Source organism: Lipomyces tetrasporus, assembly GCF_029532465.1.
Source record: "Lipomyces tetrasporus strain NRRL Y-64009 chromosome Unknown POJ06scaffold_8, whole genome shotgun sequence".
NCBI lineage: Eukaryota > Fungi > Ascomycota > Lipomycetes > Lipomycetales > Lipomycetaceae > Lipomyces > Lipomyces tetrasporus.
Genome location: NW_026611603.1, coordinates 634,404 through 662,360, shown reverse-complemented (window position 1 = coordinate 662,360; position 27,957 = coordinate 634,404). Strand labels below are relative to the sequence as shown.

The 27,957-nt window shown below is 47.9% G+C and overlaps 12 protein-coding genes across 12 annotated transcripts; 8 read left to right on the top strand and 4 right to left on the bottom strand.

Annotated features, from left to right (window-relative positions):
- Positions 1-131: 131 nt before the first annotated feature.
- Positions 132-2,704, top strand: POJ06DRAFT_257900 (GMC oxidoreductase-domain-containing protein). The gene is made up of 3 exons (XM_056188205.1): positions 132-578; positions 639-1,776; positions 1,833-2,704. The coding sequence occupies exons 1-3, from the start codon at positions 316-318 to the stop codon at positions 2,514-2,516; spliced, it is 2,085 nt and encodes a 694-aa protein (XP_056042198.1). The 5' UTR covers positions 132-315; the 3' UTR covers positions 2,517-2,704.
- On the bottom strand, positions 2,497-3,640 carry POJ06DRAFT_292368 (uncharacterized protein). The gene is made up of 2 exons (XM_056190392.1): positions 3,083-3,640; positions 2,497-3,031 (listed from the first exon to the last, which is right to left on the bottom strand). Exons 1-2 carry the CDS (start codon positions 3,612-3,614, stop codon positions 2,718-2,720), a joined length of 846 nt encoding a protein of 281 aa, XP_056042197.1. The 5' UTR covers positions 3,615-3,640; the 3' UTR covers positions 2,497-2,717.
- A 295-nt stretch (positions 3,641-3,935) lies between these two features.
- POJ06DRAFT_257895 (uncharacterized protein) lies at positions 3,936-4,747 on the top strand. Its single transcript, XM_056188204.1, has 5 exons — positions 3,936-4,088; positions 4,140-4,192; positions 4,248-4,274; positions 4,354-4,522; positions 4,582-4,747. The coding sequence occupies exons 1-5, from the start codon at positions 4,005-4,007 to the stop codon at positions 4,675-4,677; spliced, it is 429 nt and encodes a 142-aa protein (XP_056042196.1). The 5' UTR covers positions 3,936-4,004; the 3' UTR covers positions 4,678-4,747.
- A 635-nt stretch (positions 4,748-5,382) lies between these two features.
- POJ06DRAFT_257884 (ketopantoate hydroxymethyltransferase-domain-containing protein) lies at positions 5,383-7,060 on the top strand. The gene is made up of 4 exons (XM_056188203.1): positions 5,383-5,862; positions 5,918-6,022; positions 6,076-6,099; positions 6,146-7,060. The coding sequence occupies exons 1-4, from the start codon at positions 5,638-5,640 to the stop codon at positions 6,839-6,841; spliced, it is 1,050 nt and encodes a 349-aa protein (XP_056042195.1). The 5' UTR covers positions 5,383-5,637; the 3' UTR covers positions 6,842-7,060.
- Positions 7,061-7,409: 349 nt separating this feature from the next.
- POJ06DRAFT_282671 (ubiquitin-conjugating enzyme/RWD-like protein) lies at positions 7,410-8,486 on the top strand (the record flags this gene model as incomplete). Its single annotated transcript, XM_056190051.1, has 8 exons — positions 7,410-7,414; positions 7,548-7,586; positions 7,675-7,716; positions 7,802-7,839; positions 7,899-8,013; positions 8,072-8,124; positions 8,176-8,304; positions 8,356-8,486. 8 exons carry the CDS (start codon positions 7,410-7,412, stop codon positions 8,484-8,486), a joined length of 552 nt encoding a protein of 183 aa, XP_056042194.1.
- Positions 8,487-11,416: 2,930 nt separating this feature from the next.
- POJ06DRAFT_302638 (kinase-like domain-containing protein) lies at positions 11,417-13,774 on the top strand (the record flags this gene model as incomplete). Its single annotated transcript, XM_056190772.1, has 3 exons — positions 11,417-11,459; positions 11,537-11,659; positions 11,721-13,774. The coding sequence occupies 3 exons, from the start codon at positions 11,417-11,419 to the stop codon at positions 13,289-13,291; spliced, it is 1,737 nt and encodes a 578-aa protein (XP_056042193.1). The 3' UTR covers positions 13,292-13,774.
- Positions 13,775-14,187: 413 nt separating this feature from the next.
- POJ06DRAFT_141146 (uncharacterized protein) lies at positions 14,188-20,851 on the top strand. Its single transcript, XM_056184515.1, has 6 exons — positions 14,188-14,207; positions 14,274-14,365; positions 14,457-14,772; positions 14,833-20,190; positions 20,253-20,381; positions 20,439-20,851. Exons 3-6 carry the CDS (start codon positions 14,504-14,506, stop codon positions 20,575-20,577), a joined length of 5,895 nt encoding a protein of 1,964 aa, XP_056042192.1. The 5' UTR covers positions 14,188-14,207; positions 14,274-14,365; positions 14,457-14,503; the 3' UTR covers positions 20,578-20,851.
- On the bottom strand, positions 20,746-22,293 carry POJ06DRAFT_257862 (tRNA synthetases class I-domain-containing protein). The gene is made up of 3 exons (XM_056188202.1): positions 22,087-22,293; positions 21,183-22,024; positions 20,746-21,125 (listed from the first exon to the last, which is right to left on the bottom strand). The coding sequence occupies exons 1-3, from the start codon at positions 22,193-22,195 to the stop codon at positions 20,841-20,843; spliced, it is 1,236 nt and encodes a 411-aa protein (XP_056042191.1). The 5' UTR covers positions 22,196-22,293; the 3' UTR covers positions 20,746-20,840.
- Positions 22,294-22,362: 69 nt separating this feature from the next.
- Positions 22,363-23,490, top strand: POJ06DRAFT_141094 (Mago nashi protein). The gene is made up of 6 exons (XM_056184513.1): positions 22,363-22,679; positions 22,740-22,835; positions 22,900-22,963; positions 23,022-23,109; positions 23,193-23,318; positions 23,373-23,490. Exons 1-6 carry the CDS (start codon positions 22,550-22,552, stop codon positions 23,385-23,387), a joined length of 519 nt encoding a protein of 172 aa, XP_056042190.1. The 5' UTR covers positions 22,363-22,549; the 3' UTR covers positions 23,388-23,490.
- A 636-nt stretch (positions 23,491-24,126) lies between these two features.
- POJ06DRAFT_269821 (mediator complex protein-domain-containing protein) lies at positions 24,127-24,574 on the bottom strand (the record flags this gene model as incomplete). Its single annotated transcript, XM_056189400.1, has 2 exons — positions 24,127-24,423; positions 24,488-24,574. The coding sequence occupies 2 exons, from the start codon at positions 24,572-24,574 to the stop codon at positions 24,127-24,129; spliced, it is 384 nt and encodes a 127-aa protein (XP_056042189.1).
- An 89-nt stretch (positions 24,575-24,663) lies between these two features.
- POJ06DRAFT_141097 (glycoprotease family-domain-containing protein) lies at positions 24,664-26,264 on the top strand. Its single transcript, XM_056184514.1, has 2 exons — positions 24,664-25,843; positions 25,897-26,264. The coding sequence occupies exons 1-2, from the start codon at positions 24,822-24,824 to the stop codon at positions 26,108-26,110; spliced, it is 1,236 nt and encodes a 411-aa protein (XP_056042188.1). The 5' UTR covers positions 24,664-24,821; the 3' UTR covers positions 26,111-26,264.
- Positions 26,203-27,730, bottom strand: POJ06DRAFT_200126 (26S proteasome subunit RPN7-domain-containing protein; the record flags this gene model as incomplete). The annotated part of the gene is made up of 4 exons (XM_056185178.1): positions 26,203-26,388; positions 26,445-27,523; positions 27,584-27,628; positions 27,691-27,730. The coding sequence occupies 4 exons, from the start codon at positions 27,728-27,730 to the stop codon at positions 26,203-26,205; spliced, it is 1,350 nt and encodes a 449-aa protein (XP_056042187.1).
- Positions 27,731-27,957: the final 227 nt, after the last annotated feature.

Genomic DNA, 27,957 nt, shown 5'->3' with positions numbered 1-27,957 from the left:
TGGTCCTGTTCGGGTTGTAGAAGTGTGCAAGGCGTCTAAGGCCGTCCGAGACATGTTGGATGATTTATGCTTAACGCTCGAGCGTAGGGCCTCACGTGTTAACCTTCCCCTCATCATCTAATCAATTCCCACACTTTATCTAATCGACGAGTCGCCCACGCCAAAGGCGTTGTCGCTCGATCTCCCATCATAATAGGTCCGAATATATAAAATATATATTCCAGTCGCGTTTTACTGGCACTTCTGGTTGCCCAATAGGTTTGATCAACCCTGTACGAACTTGGAGTCTATTTATATCACTAGCAATTGATTGTCATGATGGATATTCTTACCAATGATCAATGGACGACTCTTCTTGCTATTGCTGACGCAATTGTGCCTTCGTTGCCCGCGGAAGCACTGATCCAGGCGACACCTGTGTACACCCTCACAGAAGATTACAAGAAAACATTAATGGAATTTGCTGCAGATCGGCCCTCGGACCATCCTAACTTCAAGCGCGTTTTGGCCCACGATACACTGCCGAAGTTGTATCCTGACACTCTGACAGATATCAGGTCCTCGTTAAATATGCTAAAGTTAGCCGGCCTCGTGTGACGTCTGTTATGCACATGATACTGATCGTCCTAATAATTTAGTCAAGCTACAACTTGTCTGATCTTAACGGGCGCTTACAAACCATTTCACACGCTGTCCGCCGAGCATCGGCAATCAATAATTGACTCCTGGGGAAATGCGCGTTTGTCATCATTTCGTCGACTCTATCGTGGTTTCTTCTGCCTTGCAGCCTTTGCCTACGTACGAGTCTCCGACATAGCTCACCGTGCTATGCGTCATCCCGTTCGGGATCTGAATCTGGACGACGCTGAGCGATATGCTAGCAAGCATTTCTATCGATTCCACATGCTGACGGAATCAGATTTACGACGAGCGACTTTTGACGCTGTGATAATTGGGTCTGGATGCGGAGCGGGGGTAGTTGCGGCGAGACTCTCTAGCCAGGGACTCAGCGTTCTCGTTATCGAGAAAGGAAAGTACTACCATCAGGAAGAGCTCACGTTCTCGGAAGACGAAGGTCTGCGAAACTTGTATGAAGGTGGGGGAGTGTTGCAGACCGAAGATGGTGGTGTCAACCTGCTTGCCGGTTCAACATTCGGAGGTGGCTCGACAGTTAACTGGAGTGCAAGTATGTGTCCTCAGGGATTTGTACGACGTGAGTGGTCATTGAAACATGGAGCGGAATTTTATGTGACGAGGGACTACGAAGATGCCTTGCGCGATGTCTGTGATCGAATGGGTGTGTCGGACAAACATCTTGTTCATTCGCGAGCGAATCAAATTCTTCTGGATGGATCAGCAAAGATAGGTTCGACCGCTCATACTGTGGCCCAGAACACCGGTGGATTTAGTCACCGATGCGGCTTCTGCGCATATGGTTGCCGTTTCGGAGAAAAGCAGGGGAGTATCAATACTTGGCTCGTGGATGCGGCAAATAACGGTGCTAAGTTCATGGACAATGCGACTGTTGAGAAGGTTGTGACTTCTAATGGGGCAGCTAGAGGTGTTGAAGTCAAGGCGTTCGAGAAGACGGTAATGATTCCGGCGTTGGTGGTGGTTGTAGCAGCAGGAGCATTGAACACGCCCGTCATTTTGATGAAATCTGGTTTCAAGAACAGGAATATTGGCAGCCACCTAAAGTTGCACCCGGTCGGTACCCTTTATGGTATCTGGAATGATAAAGACTTTGACTCTTTTAACGAAGCAATATTAACAACGGTGTGTATTGTTTCAATAACAGTGATACGGCCGACTAGTAATAGCTCTATAATTAGGTTAACACAGACTACGAAAACATTGACGGTGATGGACATGGTGTGAAAATTGAGTGTGTTTTACAGCAGCCCGTTCCGATATATTCAGGATTTCCTTGGCGAGGAGGTGAGTCGTACAAGAAAGGTCTAATGAAGTACAATAATATGGCCACGTACATTTCCCTAGCTCGTGACAAAGGCGAAGGTAGAGTTTATCCTGATCCTGTCTCTGGTCAGCCGAGAATCAGCTACGAGCTCAGCAAGTTCGATCGAAATAGCATAATCGCCGGACTTATAAGAACCGCTGAGTTCTGTCTAGCGGAAAATGTGGATGAGATCCATATCTCTGATCGCCGTATTCCACCGCTTATACCGACCTCGGAAGTCCGCGAGAAGGGTATCTTGAGCGATGAGTTCAAGGCATGGGCCGATTCTGTCCGAAAGTACGGCATTGATAAGTATACTTCACAGATCGGCTCAGCACACCAGATGAGTACGTGCAGGATTGGCTCGAATCCAAAGACATCTGCTGCTACCCCAATTGGAGATTTATGGGAGTGTAAGGATGTTTTTGTTGCTGACGGGAGCGCCTTGCCATCCGCCAGCGGTGCCAATCCTATGATCTCTATTATGGCGACTGCTTATGTCATTGCGGGAAATATCGTGAAGAGACTACAGGCAAAGAAATCGAGCGCGCGGCTCTAATTAGGTATTGTCTGATTGAGGAATAACTTTCGGGTGCACTTTACTGATAATTGGAGCACACTGTGATTGTAAAATGTAACCGGATCTAAAATATACGTATAGTGACAATGAAACATAAATACGATGTCCACAGAGTAATTTATAGCTGAAAAGAGTATGGAAACACTGAATTATTTCCCAATTGCTGAACCTAGCATTACTTCAATTGGCATCTATGCATTGCAGCCTAATAGTCTCTGATTGAACCGTCTGTCCTCTGGGGCTGGAAAGTGTTGACCGAGGTAGTGACACCCGGATTGAAGTTGGCGTAGCTGGTGTACTGATTTTGCTACCAAGTATTTTAGAGCGCAGGTGCCTGATGACTTTGATGCTGCTAGTGCCCTCCTTGATGACGTTCTCTGGTTCCTCATGCCGAGCCACAAATACTAAGTCCTTTACATGTGAGCACTTGCAATTAACAAGTTTATGCTTGTTGCACAGACGAGCATATCCCATCGATCCATGCTTATCTGTCTCTAAACAACAAAAAATTAGGAACGATGTTAACGCGATGGAAGCGGACTCACCATTGGCTGTGACTAATTCCACAACGTGGTATCTCCGCACGGAGACCTCTTCAGCGGCAAAGGCCACTACAGAATCGTCCGACCACTTGGACAACTGATAATCCCTCTTTAAGACCCTGATAAACCGTAGCATCAACTCGATATCCGAATACGACAAGTTGTTTTCATCCGCCTTCGTTTTGACCAAACTGAGAAGTTGTATATCGTGCAGCATATCAGAATATTCTTCCATGTTGTCTTGCGTGCGCCAGACATCCTCGAAAAATCTACCAAGTGCTGTGGCTGAGGAGCTAGAAGTAGTCGAAATGTCATAGGGTGACTCTGGTGATGGACAAGACGACAAGTACGATCTGACGTGGTCTTCAGTAACAATCTTTGGTATTTGCTGAAGTGCTTTAAATGTCAGTGGGGTCATATTCTTTCTGACAGATCGACCGTTGAATACAGAAGACATTTTGCTGCGAAAAGAACCGTGACGATGCAGGCCGCGACGAAATGAAAATATCGATGATCCGCCCATCTTAAATTCCATGAAAAAAGATTGCGGCTAATAATATATGCAAATGTGGCAAAATAACTGAACACAGGTACTGAAGAATAAGTTGGCAAAGAGCGTTTACAATCGAGCTGATGTATATAGTTTCCGAAATCGGCTGAGGCTGCCGGTATTGCAATCTCGCATAAGACCACAAGACCGCGTATTAACAAAGAACACTTCCCGTTGGCTAGAATATTGAATATCACGCTATTCGATATTCGTTGCCGTAACTATAATTCTACTTGAGACGGAATCGGCCCAACATGAGATAGGCGTGCTTCACAACACAACTATCTCCGTCGCTGAGCCGCACTATTCACAAGTCGCAAAACTCATGGCTGGTCGCTATGGTGACAAGTCAAGCCCAATGTCTCTTGACAATCGATGATGCAACAAAACGGAGACCACCAAGGTAATAATCCAATGGATATTGAGCCTAATCCCGATCCTGCTCTAGAGTACATGAAGGTAGTTTCCTTGAGTTAATTTAGTCGTGAAATCTCGACCAACGATCTCTAGGCATTCACATCTGCGCAAGCCACACGGACAGAAATATATCATGAGTTTGAGAGGTAACGGACTATAGTTCCTAGGAACAACACGTGGCTAACTGATTGGCTACTTTAGTGCAATTAATGATCATGCCAATGGAATGTAAGTACAGCCTGTCCAATTCGTTCACACTTCATCAAATGGTAGGTCTATTAGTATGGTATTGACATCTGGAGTGTAGTATCTCCGTAGAAGAAATCCAGCAGGTTATCCGAATATCGCAGGAAGGTTTCCAAGATGTATCAAGCGACATTATGACACAGGAGCAGTTGCTTAATTCAATCGGTCTAACAAATTTGTCGAGTATAATAAGACAAGTGCAAAATTTAGAGAAAGAAAAGCTGGAAGTCGTATGTGGTGTTCTGAAGTATCAACTAGCGTTAGGAAACACTAACACCGCTGGGTACAGACAGTAAAGCTTCTGTCAAGCCGCGTCCAAGCTGCGCAGAGACCGGAAATCTCATATCAAGCTGAGATTGAAGACTTCACAACAAGGTACGCCTAGTAGCTGTTATGTGCATACCGCGAATAATCCTAATATGAAGTGAGGTAAAGACGGCAGCAACTAATCGACGCAATTAACGAAGTCATGGAAGAAGCGAGAGCGGAAATGCTGGAGCTATGAAAAAATCAATGAGATGGTCTTTATTTTGTAGATATTTATGGTATGGTATATCAGGCGCTGAGCATAATTCACTCGCACCCATGAAGGGGTCTCAAATTACACCGCTGTCGCGGTCGGATGCCTAAGGCATTTTCAGATCGTAACTGCGCAGGTCGTCAGCACAAGGTCTAACTACTGCGGAATGTACTCTCTGCGTATGGACTGGTTCGATAAACCTATCTAACCTCAAGATGTACTCTGTGTGTGGTTATGTCGTTGCGTAAATGATCCGCCATTACCCGCAAGAACTCTTATATTATTCTCTAAGGTATCAATATAATAACGGCTAAATCTAGACCACGCCAATTCTGGCGTCAGGGACGATACTAATGACGTATGTATTTCAAACTCATTCATTTATCAATATATCCCAGTCAACCCTAAAGCAGCAGACGTGGCAGGCTATAACGCGTTTCCTAATAGATTGTCACTGTTTTGGACAGAAAGCGCAGAAATTGAACGCGACGATATAAATTAAACTCTAATATAGAGGACCTTTTGTTCAAGCTCATATGCGGCTTGAATGGAGAGTTGTGTGCGTCGTCATCGGCTCGTCAGGAATCCACATGCAGTATACAAACTACATCGAAGTAGTGAGCACGCGCGGTCGAGTATAAATTCAGTACACAAAGTACATCGAAATAGTGAGCACGCGCGGTCAAGTATAAATTTCATCCCTATCCCCATCGCGTTTCGTGTTCACTTGATATTTCCGAAGGTGATTTGCTAGGGCACCGACATCAACACTGACATTGGTCTTTAAATCTCGGCTTATTTGGTCGATTGACAGTAATAGCGAGGATGAACGGCGGAAGTAGTCTGCTCGTGTCGTGTCACCTACTGCGTACAGCAACGCGCACAAATAGGTCATTGTTTCTTCCTGGCATGATTTCTGGAAATAATAGCACGTCCATAGCGGCCGCTCGGTATAGTAGTCATACGATAACCGAGGAGTTATCGCATCGGAGGTCGAAGGTCACCTTGAACACGATACGGACTCTACACAAAAAGAATATCCCAATAACGGTATGCTGCATCGTTAATGCTTTTGCAACGTATTGCTAATGCTAACGATTTGCAGGCACTCACAGCACATGACTTCCCATCTGGAATAGTGGCGGACCGAGCAGGTATAGATCTCGCTCTCGTCGGAGACTCGCTAGCGATGGTTGAGCTAGGTTACGACGTAAGTTCTACCGGACAACAGAAAAAGAAGGCGCTGCTAACACACGGCTAAAGAATACTAATCATGTCACAATGGAGGTAGGCAGATTGTAACGCTATATCGATAGGTTCTAACGGTATGAAGGAAATGCTGTCTCACAGCCGTGCGGTAGCCCGTGGCTGCAAGACACCATTTCTGGTTGCGGATCTTCCTTTCGGCACTTACGAAATATCACCAGAACAAGCCCTCGAGAACTCAATACGCCTTGTACGAGAGGGTAATGTAGAAGGAGTCAAATTGGAAGGAGGCGTTGAAATGGCAGACACGATTAAGAAGATCACAACCGCGGGAATTCCAGTACTCGGTCATATAGGACTTACTCCGCAGCGCAGCGCGTCATTAGGTGGATTCAAAGTGCAAGGTAGGACGTTCACTGGGGCACGAAAATTACTGCATTCAGCGCAAGCGCTACAAGATGCTGGGTGCTTTGCAATTGTACTCGAAGCGATACCGGCGCCCGTCGCAAAGGTCGTCACACAAGCACTCACAATCCCAACGATTGGGATTGGTGCTGGTAATCAATGCTCTGGTCAGGTTCTGGTGCAGCTAGATATGCTGGGCAGCTTTGATAAGTTTACGCCAAAGTTTGTCAAGAAGTATACGAATGCTTTTGAAACGAACACCGCTGCGGTCGCCGAATACGTGCGTGAGGTTAGGCAAGGATCGTTTCCAGCGGAAGAACATACGTATTCCATGCGCAATGAGGATGATGTAAAGAAGCTGGAGGAATTGGCCGAGGAATTGGATATAGCGACGAAGGCAAAGAGTAGTGGCATTTAGACCAGGCATTGAATTGTGGTGCAGGTTTGCATTGTTGGACAGGATACTTTTATATACGTATCAATTATTGGAATCGTGTCATGAACGAGAATTGTAGATTCTATTCTGTCTCCCCTGATCGTGTTTACGATAGTTACTGCTGATAATTTTAAGTAGAGATGCAGATTACAAGTAACTTACTATCCTGGCAGTGCGGGGGTGATGAGGCTAATCAACCACCCAGCTCTTTGCAAACCCGAACCCTAGATGTGCCAGCGCGATAATCCATAAACGCTACGGTTTCAAGTGTTTAGTGCGGTAAATGCAACGAATTAATGCTTGCAAACCCCAACAGTGGGCCGAGTCGGACTCGGGCCGGCGTTGCCAGTGAAGTCCAACCGAGAGAGCCTTAACCTTTTCCGACGTAGCTGATTAACGCCCCGACAGCTGCTCAGCGCCTCCGCTTCGCGACAGCTTTACATGCGCCTTCTCAGCAAATTCATTCCTTCAGAATATACTTGACTTTGGCAACGCCTTTGAACGGAGCCTTTTGTATTTGCAGAAACTTTACAAAATAGACACAGCAACTATGAGGTACGTCTCAAAATAACTGACGAATGAAGGTCACGCAACTACGGATTGCCAGACTTGGCGCCAGTCCAAGTTCACCAGTGACTTACTACTTCAAAAATGCCTACTTGGATAAAAGGTGCTGACGGGTTCATAGTTCTCCTAAGCGTCGTATTGAAACTGATGTCATGAAACTGTAAGTAACGTTCGGGGGTTATCTGACGGCGCGGATGTCCCCGATGGATATTGGTACTCGGTATGTCTGTTGCTAACTTGTTGAATAGGCTTATGAGCGACTATGAAGTCACGCTTGTAAATGGAAGCATGTATGCGATAGATATTTTCGATTACTGGTGAAGTATGCTGGGGTTGAATTCGGGAGTATCACTGACCTTGGATTTGTCGCTTCAGGCAGGAGTTTTATGTCCGGTTTAAGGGCCCAGAGGAAAGTATGAGAACGTTTATTCGATGCAAATTCTGGTATTTTGTGACGTTAATGTCCATATAGCGCCTTTTCAGAGCGGCATGTGGAAAGTCCACGTCGAGTTACCGGATCAGTACCCCTACAAGTCGCCATCGATCGGTTTTATGAACCGAATTTTCCATCCCAACATTGACGAGCTGTACGTGCAAGTGGATGTATTCGTGCTATGGTGGATAGGAGTTGTTTACCTGGTATAGGAGTGGATCGGTTTGCCTGGATGTCATCAATCAGACATGGAGCCCAATGTTTGGTAAGTTGAGCTCGACCGCCATCTTTGTACTGGTGTGCTAAAGATTTATAGACATGATCAACATCTTTGAAGTCTTTTTGCCTCAGCTTTTACGCTATCCCAATCCTACGGACCCATTGAACGGCGAGGCTGCGGCTTTACTTATGCGTGAACCCAAGGCGTATGAGAACAAGGTTAAGGGTGAGTTCCCTTGGAACCGTGTACGTACATACTCGACCTGACGTGAGATAGACTATGTGAACAAGTATGCTAGCGCTGAAGCAATGGAGAACGACAATGACGAATCTTCAGACGACGAAGAAATGAGCTCAGTTGGTTCGTATGAGTCCGACGACGAGCCAGCCGGGCAGATGGAAGTCTGACTCCCTTGCATATAGCATCGGCATACGAGTGGAGGTGGCCTGAGCAGCAGCAACGGATATGGCGTACGGATGGGGAGTTTTGCAGTTGGGTTTCTTGAGTTTCTAAGGTATCTATCGCAGCAATGATGGATTTATCCGATGATTGGTTTCTGTCAGTGTTATTGTATATATATATATATCTATATGTGCGAAAGATGCCGGAGTTCGACATTACAGAGTGGTGCACGCTGGTCGGCAATTTTGGCCCAGTCGACTCTCCTCAGTGGCATCTAGGGATCACGGCGGTGTCGAATCGGTATGCGGCTGTCGCATTTGTTCATTTTGGTGACCGGTATCAAGAATGGGATTAACCGCTGCGGCTTGTCGCAGTATGAGTTTGTTGGTCGGTGTTACGATTTAGGTAGTATCGTCGATTATTGCATGCATTGTTAGGCGCATGTGTTTGTATTCGTTTTATGAGCTGTTGTTATAAGCCAGGCCACATTTTTTGTGCTTATTTGATTGACAATGTTACGCGCTACAGTAGATATCTAATACAAATATTTGCTTTGCTTTACTTGAACGGAAAGTAAGGGACGATGTTACACATAATTTATAGGCGACTAAGACATGCATGCTGGTGCTGGCAAGCACGCCTGCCACCTTTCGACAGGGTTCAGGCCTGCGTTGCGGGCATTGCCAACTCAGGTGAGAAACTAAGGTACACTTGATGCTAGGGGGTCTCGGCAGACGTCGTCGTCGATTATTTGATTCTGTGACTGTTGTATGCCTCGCTATATTGTACAACATTTTTGGCGACGTCTATTAACACGAGGACAGGCTCGTATGATTCTATAGTCCCACCCTGACTTGTAGTGAGTTGTTCTCCGTTGTACGTCACGCGAACTCATACATGTCAGCGAGACATGCATTCTGATGAGCTGGATTATTACTTAGATCGGGATTCATGAGGATTCGAACTTCAAATTTCTGTCTGTTGCCTCTCGAGCGATGACAACTGCTGCACTCGAGTATCCAGGCACCGGTCTCTGGAATTCGAAATGTATCTCACGAGACGGGAACTAACGGACTGCTACGACGTGTCTTCGCGTTCTGTGATTCGTTGGAGGTGCAAGGCGATTAGGCGGTGATGGACAGCCATGGCCTACGGCCTACGTAGTCTGTGTCAAGACATTGATGTCAGCTATTCTAAACCCCGCATTCCTATGACGAGCTAATCGGATTGGCTAGAAGATCGCTGAAATACATACGTCACATCGATGAGGCGCCGGCGCTAGACTTACTGGAGTGGACTAGCGTCAGTTCTGCGCAGACCAAAATTCCAACGTCAAGTATAGTGTTCGGAGTAGAATAAGCGTGTCCACTACATCGTTTCATATAAGATGCCGCAAATGTGAGCGAAGCTGGTCATGTTTGCTCAGTCTCCTCAGTTCGGATAGTCGTGTGAGTGCCAGCTCTTAATAGCGATTAATACGTTTGACGGTTAGCAAGTGGGCGATAAAATAGGGATAATGTCGCCAAAATTTTCTGGCACGCGACACGATAATCGATATGGGAAAAACCCGACGATATCGTATCGTGTCCAACCATATACCTGGCGCTACTCGCACCAACAAGACAAGATGAGATGTACCTAGCTGAACATACCGAAGCAAATTGCCTTAAAGTGCGTCAGCTGTCATGCATCGAACAGCTAAATTCAATAAGAAACAGCAGGCTCGTGTACGTCACTGTCAGTGGCGACGGCGGGACTGTTTCGGAGGTGCAAGTGTGCTACGACGTAAGCACGTATCGAGTGGCTAGTTGGAACCTTAACCGCTCAAACATGCGCGTGCAGGATTCGGCATTGCCAAATTTGATGACAACAGGCTCTGGTAGTGTGCTAAGTGGTTAGCGGCAATGACAAGAGTACGTGGCCAGGCACCATCCATCATTTGCGTGCGCGGATATATGGGATTATAGACCGGCAATGAATATCTGTCATCCACCAATACTCAACGATACAATGCGCCGCAGCCAATCCTGCGGTAAGGTTTGGACAACATGGCTCGAGCGTTGCGCGTGGCATGCGTGGCGGCGCACGTGTAAACGCTAGACCGCTTCAAGCCTAGCGCACAGCCTCATCTCGGTGCTACTCTATCGGCGATGAGGTTGCTCGCTCGTAATGTTTCGGCACCTTGGATACTTTGTATCTCTACCCATCTACGGCAAATCCCAGTCAAGTTTGTCATTTATATTATTGGACAGCATAATATGACGAAAACACATCTCGTACTCGCATGTGGGTAGGAGGAGAGCCACAACACTAACCGCGCTCGCCCCTTGGGTCGTTGTGGGCCTTCAGAACCTCATCTCATCAACCAGTAAAATGGGAGCGGGTACTGAGAAATAGCACTTGTTCCTTAGTGGTCACCAGCACCCCTGCAATTGTAACAATCTAATAATGCACCACACCTCGAGCCTGCATTGTACAACGTGGGGCATTCCGTTTGTATCCTTGAGCGCTTAAAACTGACGCTCAGCCTTGTTTCTCGGAGGACAAATGTCCCGTGGCCAAATCCCTGGCACGTCGCTAAGGTTTGGACTTTTGGTCCATCAGCAAGGAGTCGTACCGCTAGCATGTCTCGCCTGTACCTGTGCGGAACCACGCGAGATTGCTTGCCGGTGGTCTGTGACTGCAGGTTCCTCACCGCCCGAATCACCGCGAAGGCTCTATATGTAGCTTGCTCTGCTCCATTTGCCGTTTGTCTTCTCAGTCGTTCAGACTCATCATTACGAACTATTCACTCACTGCCGGGGCTTTGTACATATTCCACTTCCGCACGCGACAAATCACCTGTCGTTCATTACTGAGTCAATCTCATCTTTGCATTTCGGAAGTCGCATCAGCAGCGGTACCGGCATTTGCATCCTTATCATCAGCATATAACATGGGCAATTCAGCAACAAAGGAGGTCGCGAATGGTCATGAGTGTTAGTACCATTCCGGTTCTCTCTGCGGTACAGCGACAGGGGCGTGGAATTGCTAACATGATTCTTGGTATTCGCAGTATCGCTTCAGCAGTTTCGATTGATGGGAATCGTTGGGCGAGGTGCTTTTGGAAAGGTCAGGATAGTACAGCACAAGGCCACAAAAGCAGAATACGCACTAAAGTACATCCCCAAAGATCAGAGTACGTGTATCAATATGCCGCGCGTCGTCATGTCATATGGGATATTCTAATCATTATCCAGTCGTCAAGGCCGAAAGCGTCCGAAATATCATCCGTGAACGTCGCATCCTCGAAAGGCTACGGCATCCCTTCATCTGCAACCTTCGCTACTCGTTTCAAGACTTTGACTACTTGTACATCGTTGTCGACCTCATGACCGGAGGTGACCTGCGCTTCCATCTCAGTCGTCGTACGTTCACAGAATCTGCTGTTCGCTTCTGGACTGCTGAGCTTGCTTGCGCGCTTCATTATATCCATGCCCGCGACATAGTCCACCGGGATATTAAGCCGGAGAATATATTACTCGATGCGGACGGTCATGTTTCTCTTGCCGATTTTAACGTCGCAACACAGATGCCTCGAAGACGACATCAATGTGATGCTAGAGACGATGAACCAGGAAGTCACCTAGCCTGCCTAGAAGGAGACGCAGCCAATTACATGCTCCATGGGAAGTCTGGAACATTGGCGTACCTCGCCCCAGAAGTTTATTCTGAGGAAGGCTATGGCACGGAGCTGGACTGGTGGTCGTTAGGTGTTGTCTTGTACGAATGCATATACGCGCGACGTCCATTTCCGGCTGTTGGACAAGACGAACTAATTTCGCAGATACGACTAGCGTCGCCAAAGTATTATAACACATCTCCAGCTGTATCGTACGATGCGCAGCAGGCAATGAAGGGCCTTCTAAAGCATTCCCCGACCACCAGACTGGGTGCCACGGGCATGAAGGACTTCTTTGAAGAGCCGTTTTTTGAGATATATACTCGCGAAGGACTTGAAGCCAAGGAATACGCTCCCGTCTTTGTTCCGGCGAAGGATCGAACCAATTTCGACGCAACGTATGAACTTGAGGAGTTGCTCTTGGAAGATACGCCGCTTGAGGCACGTGGAGGACGAAACAAAAAGCGGAGAGAGGTAAAGGGCGACATCAGTGCCGCGAAGTCGCGTGAGGCAGAATTGCATAAAATGATTGAGAATATGTTCGAAGTATTTGATTTCTCTATCGCCCAGACTGTTGCTAGCAACTCAAAACCTGCGTCTCCACCTAGTTCATCTCCTCCAACTACAGCTAGCACTCCGAAGGTCGAAGAGCTGAAACAGGCGCAGCCGAGATCTCCGACGTCATCCTCGAATTCGTCATCCTCCGAATTGTCAGATTCGACGGCGTCCAGTGTGTCTTCTCCTTCTCTGGCGTCGTCGGATACGTCTTCGTCGAATGGATTCCCGGAACTGAGAATTGTGAAGCCCTCAAACATACCTCAGCACTACGAATTCAAGTACCCAAAGCACCTACCGCAACCGCTAGCATCGTCAGCATATGGTCATCATCATCACCAGCGAGGCCATCAGCGTCATGCATCCACGTATCCGCAGCCCGAGGCCGATGCAACTCATCACATGCAGAGTGCTGTTTATCACAATCAGCGCCAGCAGCTGCCTCGAGCTCTTGACGACGACGACGATTCAGTACTTAAAGTGCCGTCGCTGACCGGATTCTTGTCGAAAAAGAAAAGCCGGCCATCAAGTCCACGACCTGCGGAGCCTGGAGTGTTAGGCAAAGACGGTGCAAGAGTCATATTGAAGAACTGAGGGCCAAAATGCGGCATTGGAACAGATAAAATTGCCACAATGTGAGTCTACAACACAGTTCTTTTTCCATAGAGCATTTCTATTGGCGCACCATTTGTTGCAATTATAATGTAATTTTGAGCAATTTATGTGCATATTCTGGCTATAAAGATGTCCGAGTCATTCGGTCAATCCATGTGGAAGTGTATGATTAGATTAGATTGTCCTGCGATATTTTGCAGTTGTTGTGTATATGTTACCGCCGTTGATTCATGGCCAGTCAAGTATTGCCTAGACGATATGTATGAATGTTATAGAAAATTTATCTGTGTAGTGGTTTACACGTACTGCTCAATCCCAACCGTCTCGTATTGAGTTGCTCTAAACGTGATTCCCGTAACCTGCCACTTCCAAGCTATCGCTCATAAGTCATAATTGCCCTTGGTGCCTCTGTTACATTAGATTAATATTCGATGGCGTGAACAAATCGCGAAGGCTCTCCTTTTCCTATGTTAAATATCATGCCCTGGATGCGCGGAGTTCTCACATGACAGACACGAGACCCTATGGTGGCTGTAAGCGACAAATTCGCTTCTCTTACAAACTAAGTTTAGCCGAGTGGTGACCACCATCGGCGAGCGCGACTTCCGACCCTAAGCAATGACGACAGATCCACACCCTACACACGCGGACTAGAATTCTGCTTTGAAATATCGCAAACGAGCAGCCTGGCAAATCTTAACCGCAGCACTATCTGAGTAAAGTAGAACTGTTACGCTTTGCCATTCATAATAGATTATACTTGCCAGACGTTTAAAGATTGTGGCGCATAGTTGTGAATAGTTTGAGACCTTCGCGGCAGCTTAGTCGCTACCACGGTATGTATTAATAATACTTTTGAGGTACAGAGGTACTTGGCGACGCAGCAAGAGTAAGGGTAATCAACCCAACGCTAGCATTCTGCATTAGTACTACTAGACGTATATTTCTAATACTATTGAAGACAGAAGACTAGAATCTGACTTGACTTCGTGGACTGAAACACAATAAGCTCTTTCGGTGACCACAGCAGATCCCAATCTGCAGATTCTCTAGGTTCGTGTATATGAAGAATAAGGCGGCCAATAAGATTTGCCACAAGTACTCTATGACTGTCGGAATAGTTTACAATTAACATTTGCATTAGATCGTTGGCTCGAGCCTCAACATCTCCACTCTCCATCGATCATCAAAATGTACGACGACAAGGCGCTATGTCGCTACTTGCGTGAAATGCCTGCACGCCACGATTTCTCGTATACAGATGAGACTAAGCGATCGCTTTTACGGATCTTGTTCAACTCTATATCTGCAAATGGCAAATATTTGTCGTTCTTCTTCCCCCACGGGCCACCTGCCATTACTGAAGAATGGAAGATGACAACTGGTGAGAGTGATCCGTCACATCCTGGGCGACCGTGCATGCATCAGTTTCAAAAGGGTGAACCGACGTATAAGTGCAAGTACGTGAGATATTAGTCGTACTGGTGTTGCATGCATCAAGATCGCTAACGAGTGGCCAGAGAATGCGGCTTAGACGATACCTGCGTCCTGTGCTGGCGCTGCTTTAATGCATCTGACCATATCGGCCATGCAGTCACAGTGTCAATCTCACAAAAGGATGGTGGTGGCGTCTGCGATTGTGGCGACCCAGAAGCCTGGTTGCGAGATGTCAATTGCAAATACTTTTCGACTACACAAGCGCCGCCGAAGCCGCTACCAGATAATTTAATTGAGAGTATTCGTGGCACGCTTGCTCGAACACTGGATTACATTCTCGACGTATTTTCTTGTTCGCCTCAAAGTTATCAAGATTGCAAAGACGAGGAGTTGATTCGGAAAGACTTCGAATCATTCGCCTTAGACCCGAATATTTATGGTGGCAAACCAGGAGAAGGGGATAAAGGCAACGGACAATTCGCATTAGTGTTGTGGAATGATGAGAAACATTCATTTACCGACGTTATTCATATAGTTATGCGTGCGACAAGGAGAAGGGAGGAGTACGGCAAATTCATCTCAGAAGAGGTCGACGCGATTGGCCGCAAAATTGTCAGTACGTCTAGCAATGTCAAAGATCTGATCGCTGCTCGTGAAATCATTGACCGAATACAACTCGCTGTCAGCATTCGGTCGACACGAGATACATTTCGAGAAGACATGTGTGGGACCATGCTTGAATGGCTAACGGATATTGCGACGTCGCCGTTAGTTGGACACCACTTTGTGCTCAGGGACCTTATTTGCGAATCACTGTGTCAACCGTGGCGGGTTGGGTCGACTGCTACTAGAGTGAAGCAACCGCTCTATCAGCTATCCGGTCATTTTGATGATCCTGATGATGACCTGAGTATTCCGTCTGGACCAATTGGCGCGGTCGAAGGAATCGCAGAAATTCATGGTCCTGACGACCATCCGCTAGCTGATAGTGCAGAAGGCTCTAGCTCGGCACAGAATATATCCGCTCCCCAGTATTGGCTGGAATCCTCTGATGCTGAGAACGTGACGTCGAGTCCATTTTTCTCAGCCTCCACTTCTTCAAAACCGAAGGATGCAGATTTTAGACGACTGCGGTTAGATTATCTAATGATGTTCGATCTTCGTTTTTGGAAGAATGCGCGGTATGCAACCAGGGATCTGCTTATGTCGACGATGATATCAAACTTGGACTACAAATCAACCATGGGCATGCACTTTGCTGAGCTATATCCGGAACTAGTGGAATATTATATGTTGGCTGACCGCGAGCCGGACTGTTCCATGATGCTTCTGTCCACCCAGTTGTTCACGTGTCCAACGATTGCGACTGAAATTGTTAAGAAGCACTTTTCGTCATTTGTGGCCATATTGTACACGTACTTGACTAAGGGCAGGGTTGGTCCACCTAGCTCCGTTGATCTCACGGCGTCGATTCCGTCAGACAGACGAACTCTCAAGAATCGTCGTATTCAGCAAGTGTTTGTCGATATAGACCATATCATCACTAGAAATGTCGTTAAACAGCGTATTTCATGCGATGATAACCGGATTAGCCAGGTCGCCGACATATTTGTTCTCTTCGAAGGCTGTGCGCCATTCATACGACAAATCAACGAGCACGTCGAATATGAATCCACAGAATGGGTCTCATTTTTCCAGGTCCTAGCGCCTATTGTGAAACTTTCGCGGCTGGTGGCAAAAGCATGCTGGGAAGGGCCACAAGCCACGACTCGCAAGTCCATCAGAGCTGTAGCTAGAATGCTGACAGCGTGGTCACTTGGTTTCATGCGTGACCGGTTTCCGAATTGCGAAGTTATGGACGAGCCTCATTTCCACGCTCTAACTAGTGGAGATTTTAGCAATACATCATATCCTATTGTGCAGTTCCCGGTTGAGTTCTATGTTCTCAGTATGCATCATCCATTACACGGGTTTCTTACTTGGTTGGTTGAGTTTGGACGCGTAGAGTCCGCAGAGCAGCTGAAATCTCTTCTGTCGTTCTCTCTTCTTGATCCACCGGCTCCAGGGCGATCTATTATTTACGGCCCAGAAGACATGTTAATGCTCATGCTCGATTATTCCCTGCGCACGCTCGTATTGGTCGCCCAAATTCGGGTCGGACTATGGGTGCGGAACGGTTACACTCTTCGGACTCACGAAATTCATTATCGGGATATGTCCATGCGAGATAGCGGGTATGCACGTGATATTTTCGGTGTGCAGGTCATGATGGCGACGTGCAATCCGTCGCGTGTGATGTTGACCATCATTGAGCGTTGGAGTCTCGTGCATTGGCTCCGTGGCGCAGTCGAGCATCCCACCTTCGAAGAAGGTAAACTGCTGTACATCATGGAGGAGTTCGTTCATGAAATGATTGTGCTCCTATCGGAACGTAAGCGTCTACTGGGCAACGACTACGAACGAACAAATGAGGCGCTTATTAAGCGCGAGATCATCCAAGTTTTGTGCTTCGGACCGATGGCGTTTTCTGACTTAGCGAGAAAGATGCCAGAATATCTTTCAAATGACGAGAAGTTTGAAGCGATTCTGCGAGAGATCACCAAATATAAGGCGCCCGAAGGATTGAGCGATTTTGGGACGTATGAATTGAAAGAGAAGTATTATAGTGAAATGGACCCGTACTTTTTCCATTACACTGCCACTCAGTGGGATGCGGCCGAAACCGCGGTGAAAAAGGTCATAAGCAGCTCAACTGGACATCCAGTAGAGAAGGTAGTAATCGAGCCACATTTGGAGCAAATCACGACTGGCCCGTTTACGCGATTGGGTTGGATAGTTGGGACACCGGAGTTTGCGCAATTTATTTACGTCACGCTTTGCAATGTTGCGTTCCAGAGACTCTCGCCGACAACCTCGTTACCAGAGTCTCTGCTCAATCTGACTCTCCATTTGTGCCATGTGGCCATAGTTGAAGACAAAGTTTGCGTGCCGGACAAGGATAGAAAATTACCAACCTTCTGTTATAACGCGTGCTATATCGAGGCGACGAAAGTTGGTCCTACTGATGGGCAGTACCATACCATTTTGGAAGTGCTCTGTTTTATTCGAGACAATGCAAAGTTCGAGGCGAACAGGCCTCTCGTCGATCGTATTTTGCACTTGATCAAGGAGAAGGAGCCTGAAGCGTATGAGAACGGCATTAAGAATGTTAGCGGCGCCATGGAGGAAGTTGAGGAGAGCAATGGTTTGACAATGGAGGAAGAAGCAGAGACACCTGCTGAGCGTAAGAAACGTCTGGCGAAGGAACGGCAAGCGAAGATTATGGCGGAATTTCAGAACCAACAACAAAAGTTCGCCGAAAAGCATAAGGGAACATTCGACGACGAGGACGATATGGAGGAAGATGAAGAAATGCTCGACGACGAGGAAACAGAAACTTGGAAATTTCCGTCTGGAACATGCATCTTATGCCGGAAGCCAACCACTGAGGCTGAGATCTACGGTACAATTGGTTTACTGACCGAGTCTACACTGTTCCGACAGACTCCATTTCAGTCATCGGAGTGGATGGTTGATGCATTATCTGGAGAGCGTGATTTGGATCGCCCATGGATCGAGTTGAACTCATCGTCTTCTGCGGACGACCCCGGGTCGTCCGATGAGGACGATTTGATTGGAAGTGGCTTCCCACATGAGTCTGTGAATAAGGAACCAGTTACGGTGAGTTGCGGTCATATCATGCATCTTTCATGCTATGAGGAGTACAAGGAGGCAATCCAAAGCCGCCACCGACAGCATATCACGCGAAACCCACCTGAGAACACGAAGAAAGGGGAATTCTTGTGTCCACTTTGCAAGTCTCTCAACAACTCGTTCTTGCCCATTATTTTCAAAGGGGTGGAGAAGGCACTGGATGCCGAATTGACGACATCTGTTCCGTTTTCGGACTGGATCGTCGATGATGTATGGAATGTCATTACTCAGATGAAGACGAGTGGTGACTGTGTCGATGGCATCTATCTATTTAACGACCTGGTTCGGGGACGTATCCGGGGTTCTGCCGAATCCACATTATTGCCATTCTACCTGCGAAAGTTCACTTTTGGTTCAGACGTAAGCTGGATGCACATGCCGAGGCTATTTGGTACGATGAGCCAGCAGTTTGAAGAACGACGAAGTCTAAGTGCAGAGATGGACGCTATCAAGAATGTATATGTGAGCAACGCTAAAGTACTTTCGGCTCTGGTGCGCTCGCAGGGTACAACAAGGCTCAATCAGGACTTGTCGCCATTTCAGCGGTTGATCAAACTCTATGCTTCAACGATCTCGTCCGCGGAAATAGCTCTTCGTGGTGCAAATCGAACAGAGAGCGGTGCAGAGATAGGCATGTCTATTCTGGATCAGGTCTCACAACGGACATTGGCTTTACTTCGAACCCTACGTGCCACGGCATTGACTTTTGGTTCTTTCAGTGTTATGGACAACGTTGATAAACTGATGGGTGTGTCTATTCCGTACAGCAAGGTACATCATCAGCAGATCGGGAAGTTATTTTTTGGCCAGGAGTGCATGTATGACAAAGACGCAGTCTCCTGTCCCAATATCGTGCTACCACTTTTAATGGAAGATATTTTTGAGTTCTTGGCTGAGGCATCTGTATGCATGGTCATAGCAATGGACGTCGAGTTCCATCATGTGATGATGTTATGCTACGTTGCTCAAGTTGTCAAAGTCCTCTATCTTCTTGGAGATCAAATATATAGGACACCGGCCTGGCTTGGCATTCCACAGATACAAACTCTGGCTGAAGAAGCTGAGGTATCCGATGAATTACTCTTCCAGATGCGAGATTTCATGAATATGATTCTTCAGGAAAGTGGACACTTCCACGAGTCGTATGCCGACGTCTTCAGGATTGTACCTGGAAAGACTATTTACGCAATGGTTAAGAGGTTTGTCCTGCCTTTCCTCCGGAAGTGTGCAATCCTCACCTATGTTTCTGGCCCTCTTGGTTACAACGGTGATGCTCTTCTTGATATTGAAACTGACGATGAGACGTCCCGTCTGTTGACGCTGCTGAAATTACCATCCGTCGACGAAATGTTTTCTGCGTTTTGTGGCGATACGCAATTTGAACAGAACAAGATGATGTTGGAGGTCATCACCCGTTGGTGTCGACACTTAGAATTTACTGTTCGTCGTCCGAAGAGTTTGCAAACCAGTAATATTACATTGGAATATCCTGGAGTGTTGCATTTGCTCAGACTACCAAGACGATTGCACTCATTCTTTCAAGAGGTCGGTAAGATGAAATGCAAGAAGTGCGGTAAGAGTCCAGAGGATCCTGGTGTGTGCTTGTTCTGCGGAGACCTCGTTTGCTGCCAGAATTACTGCTGCGTTGATGAGAGGGGCAACGGTGAATGTAATCAACACATGAATTCGTGAGTTGCTTTCCTACAATTTCGACGTTGCCGGAGTAGAAATCTTACACTGATTGTCATAGATGCGCGGGATACATAGGCATTTTCTTGCTCATTAAGAAATGCACAATCTTGTTTTTGAAAGACGGTCAAGGAAGCTTTGTTGTTGCGCCGTATCTGGACGTTCATGGTGAAGTTGATCCCCATTTAAAGTGCGTCCCCAACGAGTCCTGATGACTTGAACAATGCTAACACATTTGATATAACAGGCGCGGACGTCCTCTGTACTTAAGTCAGAAACGATATGAGAACTTGATTCGCAATATTTGGCTTCAGAATGGAATGGCTAGCCAGATCGCGAGACGAATTGAAAGTACAGTGGATAATGGCGGATGGGAAGGAATGTGATCATTGTTACGGCAGTATCCTTGGAATAAGCATGGCATAATATCGGCATTGTTATTGTTATTTGTTGTCGTTTCACGTTTTTATGTTGTGTACAATAGGATTGACTTACGATTGATTGTTTTGATATACAGAGCATTTATGGGATTGGATTGGTTGTACTCCGGTAGGCTTATGATTATATATAATATTGTTATACGTCGTTCGTGCAAAATCCACGTAGCCTATTAGAACGATCTATTAGTCATATAATTGTTTAACATAAGCTACTCTGTAATTTTCGTCTCGTCGATCTTCACTGCAACTTCGTCAACAGGACCATCAGCGGTAGCCTTCTCAGCCTCTCTTTTCTTCTTTGCTTCCATAGCCTCAAGGTACTTCGAGCCCAGAACCTTCTCTTTCTTCTTTGCTGGCTTTGCGACAACAGGTGCTGGGTAGGCCTTGGCTTCTAGTTCCTTGAATGAGGGATCGTTATTGAACTCCTCGCGTATAGGATCGAGGAGCTTGTTGAGAGCATCGGTAACACCCTGCTTCAAATCCTGGGGCGAGAGCTAAATTAGTAGTGATGTTAGCGTCCTGCCAAACGACACAACGACGGCAATACTCACCTTGTCTGACGCGAAATCTTCCTTCAACTGTTCAATGGTCGAGTACTCAATTGGACCGCCCCACTTCTCCGACCGATCGATAAAAAACTTCGCCTCCTTCTCGATCATCACCTTCTCGTCGCCGACGTTGGTAACACTCAATTTGGAGACAGGTAGAAGCACGTACTCGACGAATGCAATCAGACCATTGCCATCGACGACACCGGCCGCACAGAACGCGCCCGCGATTTTCTTCTTGATAGTCTTGGCGTCGTCGAGGAGATCGAGCTTGGAATTGGGGTCGGACGAGGACATCTTACCGCCCTGAGTGAGACCAGGTACCATCGGGTTCATAAGATGCGCACGCTTCTTGTAGCCGAGCGATGGGAGGTATTCTTCGGCCAAAACGAAAATCTTGCGCTGGTCAACACCGCCGAATTGGGCGTCAACGTCCAGGTGTTGTTCGTCGAGTGCCTGCATGAGTGGGTAGATCAGGCCCGAGAGCAGCGGACTTTCGACCTGCTTGACGACATCGGCACCAGCGCGCTTGGCGTCGTTTTGGGTGACGAGGGACGACATGCGGAAGATATCCATGGTGTACTTTTCTGAGAGCTGGTAGGTAGAACCGACGACGAACGTGAGCTTGTCAATTGGAACACCGATAGAGGTGAGCATTGACTTGAGTATCCGTTCGTAATACTTGACTCTGTAGGCAACGAGTTCGAGCGGTGCCTTCATATTGTCGAGGAAGGCATGCAAGTCTGCGAGAAGGATCTTGACATGGCAGCCAGCCTGAAGGAAATGTGCGATCTTTGTCATAGGGACGAAGTATCCGCAGTGCGGACGACCAGTGGGCGCAGTACCTAGCATATGTCAGTATAAACCGATTAAGAAATAATAACTGCAATTTGTATCGGATTTGTACCCCAGTAAATTTTCAGAGGTCGCTGCTCGACCTCAATGGCCTGTTTGATAATCTGCTCATTGAGAACTTCTTGTAAATTCTGAGTAATAATACCAAGCTTGTCGGCCATGTTCAAAATTTCAAATATTCGAATCGTGAACTAATGAACTAACGAAATTAGTCAATCGTTCAAGGCACATAAATAGTTTGGGTTGGGGTTTATATATTTTCTTTCAGGGTGGTCAGGGGCATCACTTATTCTGGTCGAGGCGTAAGTATGGGAACCCAAGCGTGGTAAAGTTGAGCACGCACATTCCTGCAAGTTGAACGCAGTAAAACTTGCCGTATGTCATGAATATCGGACAAAATATCTGAATTCATATAATATTGTTCACTAGCAATACCTGCTGACAGAGTCGCCGACGAATTTGAAACAATTCTGATTACATAGCGCACGAGTCTGTACTTCTTTGTTCCACAGAATATGGCAGAATCGCAAGTCCAACAGCCAGAACACGGTGGAGAGTACGATATTACAACTGCTGATCGTGCCGAGCCATTCTACGTGCGATATTATTCTGGTCACGCGGGAAAATTTGGACACGAATTTTTGGGTATGATAGAATAGCAGGATGGCGAGAGGGAAAGAGGAGGCAGATGCTAATGGGTCACAGAGTTTGATTTCAGAGTGCAGGGAGATGGTCGGAGTGCTATTGCAAGATATGCGAATAATTCAAATTACAGAAATGATTCTCTAATTCGGAAGGAGAGTAAGTGCATTCAGCAAAAATCGGGAATAACATGCTTGGACGAGCTATTGACAAGTCGATGTAGTGTGCGTTAGTGCGCTTGTTATACAACAATTGAAGAAAATGGTTCTGGACAGCGAAATAATGAAGTGAGTTGGTTCTTTGTTAAAGGACAGAATATGACCTCTAACAAACCCCTGATAACAGGGAAGATGATTCTCGGTGGCCGGAAAAGAATTATGAAGGAAAGCAAGAAATGGAGATTCGGCTAGGGCAGGAACATATTTCGTTTGAGGTGAGTTTAATCGCAACGATAATGGAGACTTTTTGACGTCTTAAAGTGGCATAATTTTAACGGTTGCTGACTATCTTGTCTAGACATCTAAGATTGGTTCTCTGAATGATGTCCAAGCCAGTGATGATCCTGAAGGGTTACGAGTATTCTATTACCTGGTCCAGGATCTGAAAGCCCTAGTGTTCTCATTAATTGGGTTACATTTCAAGGTATGCGTGGATTGTCGTAGTTTTTTTCTTGGAGCTGATTACTGACTTGTGCAGATCAAACCGATCTAAGCTGAATCATATGATGTCCTGGATTAATCACAGTAGAAATACAGGTTTCGGTGCGAATGTCGTCGAATGCCAAGCCGTGCCTAGTGGTGAATGTAAGATAGCAGGAACTATTATATGTCATATTATGCTAGTCTAACATGCTTGCTTGTATTATACGTATAATTGGATATTTAATGTAACAAGTGAGCTTCCAGTCTTTTTGATTATGACAACACAGTATATCGTCCACGGTTCTAGCCAGTTTCAATCTATCCGGTCAAAAGATCAAAGTCTTGCGACAAGGAAATTGGGCGAGAACTGGAGAACAGCCAGCCGACCTGGGTCGAAGACTAAAAGAGAGAATATAGATGACCACGTCATAGTTCTACAAGTTGTAAACAGTTGTAAACATGAGAGTCGATAATTCTCTTTTGTAAGTAGGCAGAGACGGAACACAAACTATTTCAAAAGCTGCTCGATCTAAACCGAGCGGCCTCATCCGCAATGTATAGGATACATCATTGAAAAGCGTTACTGTGAAACCACGACAACTTGATTTCCTCCACCAGTCCGCTTCAAAGACTGGGACTGTAGATTAGCGCTCTGTGCATGTCGGCGCTGCCGCCGGGAAAGATACCATGGACTTGCACGTCAACCACGAGAGCGATTCGAGATGACCTGCAACGTTATCCGCGTGGTAATGCGAATAATGACAAGTTCATCCTCCATCCCGTAGTTCTAATACCGATTCGAACAAAAGTCAATCGGACTCCTGCGCATTCAACTTGTTCAAGACAGCCTCGGCCGCAGCGATCGCCTCCCTTTCTTTCTGCCTGCCAACCCACTCCGCCTTGGTAGTGACTGTGCTGCCCAACACGTCCGCATCCTGCAATGCCTTTGCTTCTCTGCGTAGCCCGACAGTCACGGATTCCAGGCCTGCGAAGAACTTGCTGGCGCGAGTCTGGAAATCCTGCTTTGCTTGGTCGACGGACTGCGTGCTCGGTTCGTTGAGGGATTGCAGAGAACTTGATGCATGGGTTAGGAGTGCGATTATTTCCTACATCGAGACGGGTTAGTAACGCAAATGTAGGACACAGCGGGTCGGGACGCTAAGGAAGTACCTCGTCGAGTTTTTGCAGGTTGTTAAGGTGTTTTGTTGCTTCTTCCGCGGTGAGGCGGGTAGTCGGTGGGATTGTCGGCTTGTACATTGCCGCAGTAGAAGTGACGTCGATATAAACGTCTCGGTTGTTAACGAAGATTATAGTTGTGGAAGCGAAGCTGAATTCATGAATCGCGATCATTCACAGGGTGTGCGGCTCACGAGGAATTTTGTCGCACTCGACTCCGAAGCCTGGCCTATTCAACTCATCGGTGCCCTGCATCACGTCACTAGTATATTACCCACAGGAACAGTGACAGCTGGTGTATTTGAGCTATATGCGGACACTATAAGTTATGACCTTTCTACGGTCGCCACGACTCAAGCCACAGCTGCGGCGCCTAAGGATCCCGCTGACGGTCGCGCGTCGGAACTACATCGTGCTCGGCATCGAGACGTCTTGCGACGACACTTCGGTGTGCTTGTACGACAGATACTCGCCGTCTGAACCGCCTAAACTGATCTCATCGCTGACCGCGTCGCTCGACAACAAAGAATTCAGAGGCATAGTCCCTAGCCGGGCCATCAACCACCACCAGCTCCACCTGGCCCGGCTCGTGTCCCAACTCGTGTGTCCGCCGACCGCGCCACAGATCACGCCGGACTTGATCTGCGTGACCCGCGGTCCGGGAATGCGCGGCAGCTTATCGGTTGGCGTTGAATTCGCAAAGGGCTTGTCAGTGGCATGGGGCATCCCGATGGTCGGCGTGCACCACATGCTTGCCCACCTCCTGACGCCGCGGCTGCTCACCAACGGCGCGGCGCCGCGGTTCCCGTTCTTGTCGTTACTGGTCAGCGGCGGGCATACGATGCTTGTCTTGTCGGTTAGTTTACTCGAGCACCGGATTCTGGCCAACACGATTGACATCGCCATGGGCGACGCGATCGACAAGTCGGCAAGAGAGTTGGGACTAAACGGAAACATGAACGGGCCCGAGCTCGAAAGGGTCGTGCAGAGGTATGAAGCGTCTGTTCGGGCGGGCGAGAATAAGCGGTTAAGCAGCGACGAGGTCGAAGCCGTCGGGATCAAGATCAGGCTGCCGATGCGGCCAAAGCCGGGACGGCCCCAGCAGGCGGCGTTTTCGTTCGCGTCGTTCGTGTCCATGGTCAACCGCGGGATCGCCAACAAGGGCGGCGTCAACGCGTTGTCGGACACGCAGGTGCACGTAATCGCCAAGCAGATACAGGACGCCATTTTCGATCACGCGGTCGATCGGATTAGATATACGTTGTCGACCGTGCCCCGGGACGTGGCGGCTGGGATTCAGGACTTTGTGTGCTCGGGCGGCGTCGGCTCGAACTTGCATTTACGAGAAAAGTGAGTAGAGTGAGTTTGGTTTTTATTCGCCAAAATCGACTAAGACGGGGTAGACTGAAAGAAACGTTCGCGGACAAGGCCATGAACTTCCACTTCCCGCCGCCGGAACTATGTGTCGATAACGGGAGGATGATTGCATGGACAGGTATAGAAATGTGGGAAACGGAAGGTTTGCATTCGTCGTACGATATCATGCCGACAGCAAAGTGGAGTCTCGAGAATATCCTCGGCGAGGTCGACGGTTGGCTGCGAGTGTCATGCGGATGATAGCTTGTAAATAACGTTGCATCATACTGTAATATCAAGAAGACAACCATTATACAATAATGCCTGCAGCAGAATCACTCCCAGAAAAACACCTACATCAGGACTTTTTTCTTCAACTCGAAGCCACTTGACTCTGGCTTGGCGTTGATCTCCAGGCCGCCGCGAAGCACGCCAATGTTGACGAGTAACAGCCTGCCGTTGTGTTCAAAGTCCTGTGCGATCGTCATGACATGGTCGTAGACATCGGCGCGCTCATCCGCCGACTTGAACAGAAAGTACTAGTGTGCGTCGTCAGTCGCGCTTATATTCAGGCGCCGGCAACGTCAAATCTTACCTTGTTCTCGAGGTCTAGTCTCACGGGAACCTTCTCACTCTCGATCAACGCAATCAAATCTTTCTCGACCTGGTCCGGCCCGACCCCGAACCGGGCCGCCATTTTGTCCAGATAGCCGCGCTTGTATCCCCTGACGTACTGGGTATAGCAGTTCTCTCGGATCCGATCAAACAGCTTCTCGACGTGGTCGGCTAGCCATATATCGAGCAAGTAATCAGCCTTGTGGTTCTCTAACGCGGTGAAGATCGATTTATAGTCAAACAGCACGAACGCATCCAGCAATGTCCGGATATGTGCCTCTGACTGGAGGAATTCTTTGCAGTTTGCGTTGTTGTCGAGCAGGTCCTTGAGTGCGTTGCGGCCATACGACGCCAGCGAACACAGGCCGATAATCACGGCCACGTCGTTGACGGTGACAAACTCGGTGATCGTGTACGTGGCCTTTTGCCGCGACTTTGGCGCAGCAAAAGCGGCATGGGTCAGCGACTCGACCGGCACGGTCAGGAACGTCGACGCGGCGACGGCGAAATTGCCCTGCGCGAGCGCCCACAGGCCGCGCACTGCTTTCAGGTACGGGTCGATGTCGGCGTTCTTGGCCGGCAGCGCGTCGATGCGGGACATGGCCGTCTCGACCTGGGACCAGTTTTGCTGGTAGACGGCGACGCGGATCATGTCCATCGACATGTCTTCAATGTGTTTGTGGGTCGTGCAGTACTCCCTCTGGCGCGAGTAAAACTTGCTGGCCGACGCCAGGTCGCCGATCGACAGGTAGAAGTCGCCGAGCTCGGAGTTGCCCATGCGGATGCTCTCCTTGATCAGGTTGTTCTTGTAGCTCTTGAGCTCGAGCTCGAGCTTGTCGCCCGTCGACCGGGTCGCTTTCGTGACCTCGTCCACCCAGGCCGCATCCACTGTCGCGCGCGGGTCGTGGGGTGCGATCGCGTGCAGCCGGTCGACCGCGTCTTCGTACCGGTTGACTTCGGCCGTGTGCTTCAAGCTCGCGATCGCCAGTACCAGCGCGTCGACGGCCAGGGCCGGACATCTGTCGGCGATGAAGAGCAGACGGTCGACCGCATTGCGTCCTGGTCGGGTTGTTTGTCAGCGACTTGGGTTAGACTCGTCATGCCTGGCCGCCGGCTTACCAGTGTAATTCTGTATGTAGGACTCGAGTTCGAATAGTGGCAGGGCTAAATCATCACGTCAGCATTCCATCATACGTATATATATCGCCCACTGTTATGGCACACACTTGTCACTACTTTTGTATTTGCATGTGTTTCTGAACTCATCTTGCGAGGTTGCGGCAATGAATTGAACACCGACGTCGAAAATGCGGGTAGACCTGCCGACGCGGCGCCGCAAGGCCCGCACGCAACGTCATTGGGACGATCGTACTACGAGTTGCTAACTGCTAAACGACTCGGCAGTCTTCCACAATAATTATCTTGCAGACAGCAAAAGGTATTTAATTTTTCGATAGCCGTTTTCTGGGCGTCTGGAATAAGTTGAGATAAAA